We start from the raw sequence: 8,291 nt of genomic DNA, 5'->3' as shown, positions 1-8,291 counted from the left end.
TGGTTCGTCCGTGCAGAGTACGATCACATCAGTGTGATTTGAACATTTCTGTTCAAATGAAATCTGCGTTCGCGCTGCCATTGACCTAAAGAGAGCAGCTGTCATCTGTCATGAATGAAACAGCTTCACAGTCTTTTTAGCCACACAGTATCATTATTTATGTGTTACAAACATTCAGATCACAGAAGTACTGGGATAAAAGTTTATAGTTCAGATATAAACGGTGTGTACGATGTGTATGGCAGTGATTAAAATACAGGAAATGAAACAAGTACATCTTGAGTGAGTCATTTAATCATTAATTCATAAATTAGGCTACATGCGATTTGTTTAGTTGTCTAATGTTTTTTCTTCAGAATCAGGAGAGAACCACAACTTCCACTGGGAAAAAAAAAAAATCAATTTATCCAGAATCATGCTTTTCTATTTTGCACACAAACAGCTCTTAAAGAGTCCAGTTTTTATGTAGCCTGTTGATTTTTGTTCATGGTATTCAGCTCCAATAAATGGTTTGCAAAAAAGAGACACAGGATAAATGTTTGATATCATTATTTAATCACATTGGAATCGAAACTGGGAATCAAAAAGAATCCCTATTCAGATCAAATGTTAACTCCGCAGTAGAGTTACACTCACAGGACACTGCACTTATTCACAATCCCAAAAGTGCATTATTTGCATCTGCTTTAAAGCCTTGCCAGTAAAACATTTAATTCACGTGCTGTTCTGACATGTGCTTTTTCTGAGCGCGCACAACTGAAGCGTGTCAGGGCTCGCAAAATTTCAAAATCCCTGGTAGCCCTTCGGGCAGGCATTCTTCAGATTTTGGTAGCCCCAAAATTAATTTAACTAGCCCCGAATAAAAGATATTGTATTTTGTGTCCGTTCAAGCGAAAGAGGAATCAATTCTGTGTTCATGCTCTGTCTGAAACGCCGCTCTGTATGTGCACGCTTTGAGTGGCCAAGTGTAAACACGCTCTAAATCTAATTCTCACTTTACGTGAATGTCTAAATTTGCCATCTTTAAACAAAACCTAAATTTCAGTCAAACTAAACTTCAAAAATCTGCAATCCTTACACTTGAGCTAGACCTCAGCATGGTGGGGGGATGCAGCAGGAACCAACCAGTGAGAAAAGATGTAAAGAAATGCCACAAAGTTCACTGCATACGCCGATTTTGTGTGGAAACAGCTAATCACTTTGTTGACTATCCATCTTAAATATGTTTGCATGATATATTGATTAAGTGAGCTATATTCAGCGAGCTATAATTTAACTATACTGTGAAAAATATTTTTTTGAAGAGACATTTTTCACAACTCACCGCCAATTTTGCAACAAGCTTGATGAACTGTTTGGCACTATCCATTCATCTGTATTGAGAATGACTGTCATAAAACTAAAAAAAAAATATTAATTCAATTATTATTATTCAATGACTAAAAACGATTCAATGATGTCAGGGCTATTGGATGATTGGCTTAAAAAATTTATTCTGTGGTAGACTGAAGACTGAAGTTTGGTGTGTGTATGCGGGCAGAGAAAGAGGGGAAAGAAGGGAAAATGTGATATTAAAAATAACCAATAATTAATAACCAACATTTACTTAATGACTAACTTCCACCCAACTCCTAGCCAGTTCCAGACAAAAAGCATTCAAGCCAAACTAAACTTATTCTGGGCTGGACACTCATGGCACAAGCAAACAGCACCCAAGACAAAGCCAGGAAGCCACTTTTCAGGATTTTAAAATGTCTTTATATGTGACCCATGCTGGCAAAATGAGTTGGATTGCACACAGGCTAATTTTGAGCTACAGGCAAAAAAAAAGAGAAACATTTTTTGGTAAAATTTCAGGTTTACACAAAAAAATATTTCATTCAGCCCTCGTCTAGTGATCCCAATGCTCCACATAGTAATTAAACATCTAAAATTATCTTTATTTCTATGTTTTCTGAGAGGAGTACCTTTTCTCCACTCGCTTCTCGCGCTGCCGCTGACTGAATCGTGCACAAAGTTGCTTACGCCAGCACTCGATCCCAATAAGTATACACACATACTGTATACACAGAATTACAGTATTTAAGTAGGCTATTCATGCAAACATAATCTGTTATGTCTTAAAGGGTTAGTTCACCCAAAAATGAAAATTCTGTCATTAATTACTCACCCTCGTGTTGTTCGAAACCCGTAAGACCTTCGTTCATCTTTGGAACACAATTTAAGATATTTTTGATGAAATATGAGGGCTCTCTGACCCTCCCCCATAGACAGCAAGGTAACTACCACGGTTCAAGGTCTAGAAAAGTACCAAGATGATCGACAAAGTAGTCCGTGTGGGATCTGGGTCAGCGCCGCCACACGCTCGCGTCATGATACTGTCGTGAACGCACGTCCAAAGTGACGCAGTAGAGACGAAAATGCGGAATAAAGTCATTATTTTTGTTTTCTTTGCGCAAAGAAGTATTCTCGTAGCTTCGTAACTTTACAGTTGAACCACTGATGTCACACGGACTACTTTGTCGATCATCCTGATACTTTTCTGGACTTTGAACGTGGTACTTACCTTGCTGTCTATGGGAGGGTCAGAGAGACCTCAGATTTCATCAAAAATATCTTAAATTGTGTTCCGAAGATGAACGAAGGTCTTACGGGTTTGGAACAACACGAGGGTGAGTAATTAATGACAGAATTTTCATTTTTGGGTGAACTAACCCTTTAAGTGAACGTTTGGGGAACTGTTGGGGAAAACATCTGATGTGTAACATTATATTAGATCCGTGCAGTACAGGTCTTAATATATAGCCCGTCTGTCTCATTAATGTTAATCTAACAATAAAAGAAAAGATCGCTGCTCTCGATTGAACTGCTTTTGTAGTTTTAATAATCAGTTTATTTGTAATGAACACACTGAAGTGATTTTTACATTTGATTTTTTTTTCTTTGAATGCTTTTGTTTAGATGTACAATGAAAATAGTAATGCACTGTTTGTTTGTTTGTTTCTTTCTTCATTTATTCACTTTTTAGTGCCATGCCAGCATCAAGGCTTGTTTCTTTCTTACATTTGTTCTATTGTTGTTGTTTTTTGCATCTGTTTTTATTTTTAATAATAAAGATAAAATAAAAAATGGCTATATTGTGATATTATATTATATGGTATACAATATATACAATATACAACATAATATACAATATGGTATATTGTTATTAATATAGTAATTAATATTATGAAAAGAAGTGGAGGAAACAATGCACTGTTGCAAGGTGATTTTGCTTTGGAACCTTGAAAACTTTAACTCGATTTTTCTCAGAACTGACTTTGCTGAATTCATTGTCATTTTTTGTCCGATTACAATAAATCATACATCATTTTGAAAATCTTTTAATGAAAATAAAATAAATTTTTGGAAAATTTGCTCATTGTGACTCATTTTGCCAGCACAGGTCACATATGTTGTGTTTCATAAGGGCTGAAACTGTACACCAACACTTTGATGTGCTGAGCTGGGGCATGTTTAAATGTCATCTGAAGAATGGAGAAGAAAAATGTATCTGGTCTTTGCATGTGAAGTACTCACCCACAGCCAATAAGGGCTGGTAATGGTTGATGTTCTTTGTGGTAAGCGGAGGGCACATCCGGAGGGAGAATGGGGGCAAAGGCAGGCCAGACAGCAGACCTGTCAACAGGAACTTCAGATGTACTTCTTGTTGACCTGCCAGGGGTCGTGGGGAGTCCACTCCAGAAATCAGACTGTGACCTGGAACAGGGACAGATCACATAATTGATCTAACACCATATCAACTGAAACAACAGAGCAGCTCTTTATGGCTGCTTTAAAGCCAAATGAGAAAAGGTGACAATTAAATCATCAATCATGAAAGACCAGGTTTGCTTTGCTCATTGCTCATGCATGAAGTGACCAAGTGTAAACATACCCATTGTGTGTTGTTACCTGGGTGATCCACAAGTGGACATTAATTACATATTTATATAGTCCCTCAATTGTACTCAGTTTTTTGACAGTAACAAAAATGAAATGACATTAAAACATTGTCATCAATTATTGTGAAGATAAGCAAATTTTATCATAAATGAATTCATAATAAACTATAAGTCCACAGCTTTCAGCTTACAGCATGTTTTTTTTTTTTTGAAAGCATCAGTCCTCATTTACTGAACTGCAGGCACGTGCAGAGGGGGGTGCGATGGGTGCTTGAGCACCTGCCCCTTTTCCCCTTGATGCCCAAAGAGCCCTTTTGTCAAGGCAATTTATTTCTTTTGTAATTAAACGCCATTTTGTGAAGGCCTGCCCAATCTAACTATTAGTAAAATTAATGAATAATAATTTAGTCGTAAATAAAATTATCCACATGATGATGACCTTTCACCTGACGATCTCATCAGGGACTATCCCTCACGTTCAGACACCTTTAATGTAGCACACTACCAGGATGCCTTCTAGTGATGGAAATTTTGATTCTTTCAAGAAATTCGTTCATTTTCAGTTCGTTCACTAAAATTATTCGTTCATGCACGGCCCTGCTGAACTGCATTCTTTAAAATACTCTATGTTCCATGGAAAAAAATAAAGTCACACAGGTTTAAAACTTCTTCTAAACCATAAAAGCCCACCAATAGCATTGCTCAAGCACAGAACAGAAGAAAAAGCACTCTTAAAAGCTGTTCAATGCCTAGGATTAAAGACGTAACAGGAGATAAGCCATACCACAGACTAAGAATGTTATCAAGGCTTGTTTCTAAAAGGATAAATAAGATGTACAGATAAAAGCCTCTTGCTGAAAAAGACAGACAGACCTGACCTCAGGTTCTTCCGTCTGAAAATATCTCCTCAAGCCAAAGGCAGGAGAATGAAGCTTGAGACTCTTATGTGGTATATCTAGAAGCTAAAAGGAATGTGTGTGTATGTGGAAGGATGGCTATCTTACCTATCATTGTATTCAGAGAAAGATCTGGGATGCATTTTTGATTCTGAAGTAAAGGTGTTCCACAGAAATTCACGGGAGAATACAAAGGTGGCAAGCCAGAACTGAGGGGAAAAAAAGATGTACTGTAGGTAAATCTCACAAACAAACAAATACATTATTTTATTTTATTCATTTTATTTTTAGGAACCATAAAGATGTTTTGCTTTGTGGCATTATCTTCAGAATTAAGCAAATTTCTCAACCAAATTTTCATTTGTGCAATACTTCTATGATTTTTTTTTAAACTGTATTATTATCATTACTAAAATTATGTACATTTTTATTAAAGCAAGCATATACACTGTACAATAAAAAAAATAAAATAAAAACCGTTTTGTTTTTTTTGACGTGAAAATATATTTTCAATAACAGTTCTGAAAATTAACACCATTGGTTGAGTCAGAAAGTAACATGATAGATATGGCAGATTGATTAAATTAGTATAAAAACTATGTGGTATTTAAAACGGCATAGAATTGACGCTCCAAGAAGGTATATTCAAGCAAAGTAAGCAAAGCCTTTATTATAATACTATTTTCAAGTCTGCTACTAGTCTGTAATGTCTTACAATATAAATCAGTTTTTTATGTTTAAAGAACTGTACCTCAGGCCTGAAGATGATTTACTGGCATGAGCTTTGAGCTCCCACAGCATTACCCTTCCATCACTGACTATGAGGGCGGCACTGTTCTCGTTGACAGGACAGATCACCACTCGGTAGGGCCGCACTGTCTTAGTCACACGGATGGCGTCACACTGGGAGCGGAGATCGTATACCAACTCTTGCACATTCTGCTCTGGATCAATCACTGGAACAACAGAACACATAACATATTTAAGATAAATTACCACATTTCTCATCACAAGTCAAGTAAAAACAGGGGAAGAACTTATTCAGGGGTGTTGCTGGTGCAACATGAACCATAGCTTAGTTGCATAAACATACAATTCAAGACATGGAGTCACAGATGAATTACCTGTCATTAATAAAATATTTAATTCATAGGATTACCCATATCATTCCGGTCTTTACATTTTCAGTAAAAACAACTATACTGTAATATGTACACCTTTATTGTGGTGAAAAAAATTACTTATATGCCCTACCCCCAGATGGAAGGATAGATGTAAGGGAACAAAACCTGTCTTGCCTGTTTCATTAGGAGAAGGTGTTGTGGAACGGCACACACGCAGGGTGATGCAACCGTTCTCGTGGAGGCAGTAAAGAGCATCTCTCTGGGCACAAGGAATCACCTGCAAACAAGACAAAAAAGCATTAGTCTTCAATGTTTCATATAAATCATATAAATTCCTAAAATGTACAGTCTTCCAAAAACGTCTCAGTGGCACCTAATGCCGAGTTCACACTGCACGATTTTAGCCCGATTTTTCACTCGCCAACAGGTTTTGTGAAATCACCGACAAATGCCCGAAATCGGAGGCAAATCGGTGCTCGTTCACGCGAGTGACAATCACGCAGTGTGAATTATCAAAGACGCGATCTGAGGAAATCACCGACACGTCGCCGACGCCCGCAAAATATTTGGCATGCTAAATATCTGGAGCTGTCGGCGATTCACAATCACGCTGTGTACAATGATTTCTGACTGAAAACTACATCGGCGATGACCTACAGCCAATGAGAGACAAGATACAGGGCAGAGGGAAGATCGGGCAGGCATTCTTCTAATGAATTTAACTAGCTCGAATAAAAGATATTGTATTTTTTCTTCAAATAACAAGTCAAGAGAGTAGGGGTGCAACGGATCACAAATCTCATGGTTCGGATTATATTACATTATCATAGTGCTGGGCGGTATACCGGTTCATACCGAATACCGGTGTTTATTTTTGTTATGAAATGAATTCTTAAAATACCGCAATAAAAATATCGCTTAAACAACGTTCGAAACGCGAGACTGTTTGAAAGGGGTCCCTTTTCACTGTTGCACTGTGGTGAGGGAACAGCTGTATGTGTTACTAAGCGTGAAAGATCCGAAACTGAAGCTGTAGAACTAATAGAACGTGATGACACAGAAGAAGCCTGAAACGCCGCTCTGTATGTGCGCGCGAGCACCGAACTGAATTCTTCATGCGCATGAATGGTTTAAAACGCTTGAATGTTTAAATTGGTAAGACTTAGAAACACGTGTAAATGATAAACTATGATCCGTTTCACCCACAAGCGAGTGAACAACACGAATCAAGGAATGGATTTTTATATCACTATTCAAGATAGCCCGTCGGGCAGGGCAGTGATACATTTTGGTAGCCCGACTGGAAAATACAATAGCCCCGGGACGTCGGGCTGGCGATTTTGCGAGCCCTGATATATATCATCAGTCCACAGTCCACACACCATATTGACAAAGAAAAAAACTGATTTTTGTTCACTGAAATAATTACATTCCATAAGTAAGAAATTTAACTCAGGACAATTCCAATATTGCTTATAGATGTTTCTACACTCCGAGTGACGTTAACCTGTGGCAAATTCAACTGAATGAGTATGATTTGGAAAGGCAAATACCTATCAATAAGATAAGGTTAGCGTGGTGACAAAGCACCTGATGCTCACACTAGTTGAGCTCCATGATCATATATGGAGATAGGAGAAACTTACAGAAGGACAAACATCACTGCAGCACTCCACCGATCATGGCTTAAAAGCATTGCAGCCAAACTCAATCCTCTCCTCAGTGAAAACATGAAAACACACTTGGAATTTGCAAAAGAAAAGAAAAAAAACAACAACAACTAAAGGAGTCCCAGACAGCGAGAAACAAGATTCTCAAGTCTGGTGAACCTTCAATTCTAAGCATCATATATGGCATGTATGGAGAACAGTGTTGGGCAAGTTACTCTGAAAATGTAATCAAATTACTGATTACTGATTACTCCTTTTAAAAGTAATCATGTTACTGTTCTGATTACTTTATTTCAAAAGTAATTAGTAATTAGTTACATTACTAGTTACGTTACTTTTTTCTCCATGAAATTTATGAAATCCCAGCATACACGCTCCCGATAAATAGTTATTAAAGCTTGCACCTGTTAATCGTTTATACTTATATTAGTTCATGTTGATTTTGTGCAATAGATGAATAACAATTTATTTGTTTTAGATATTTTATGTTTAGATATTTCTATTTTGCGGCGAGTCCCGTGAATCATTTTATTCTCCCGCATCCCACACACACACGAGTGTCTACTCGCCCATCTTGTCCCGCGCCGTACTCTGTTGCGTCGGGTCTCACGGGAGCAGGTCTCTAATCCACTGGCACTTGACTCGACAGTGCGTGTG

General features: G+C 37.6%; 1 protein-coding gene across 1 annotated transcript in view; it reads right to left on the bottom strand.

The window, feature by feature from the left end:
• Positions 1 to 8,291, bottom strand: part of wdr11 (WD repeat domain 11) — a 153,299-nt gene that overhangs the window by 96,847 nt on the left and 48,161 nt on the right. The window contains exons 5-8 of the mRNA XM_016567154.1: positions 6,139 to 6,241; positions 5,592 to 5,796; positions 4,949 to 5,049; positions 3,580 to 3,759 (exon numbers count right to left, since the gene is read on the bottom strand). Coding sequence (XP_016422640.1) covers positions 3,580 to 3,759; positions 4,949 to 5,049; positions 5,592 to 5,796; positions 6,139 to 6,241 — 589 coding nt within the window. The remainder of the gene's footprint in view (positions 1 to 3,579; positions 3,760 to 4,948; positions 5,050 to 5,591; positions 5,797 to 6,138; positions 6,242 to 8,291) is intronic.

The sequence above is a fragment of the Sinocyclocheilus rhinocerous genome, unplaced genomic scaffold, assembly GCF_001515625.1.
Source record: "Sinocyclocheilus rhinocerous isolate Xijiao unplaced genomic scaffold, SAMN03320098_v1.1 scaffold552, whole genome shotgun sequence".
In the NCBI taxonomy this organism is placed as follows: domain Eukaryota; kingdom Metazoa; phylum Chordata; class Actinopteri; order Cypriniformes; family Cyprinidae; genus Sinocyclocheilus; species Sinocyclocheilus rhinocerous.
Note: the sequence above shows the minus strand (reverse complement) of the source record. Positions and strands in the feature narration are given on the sequence as shown.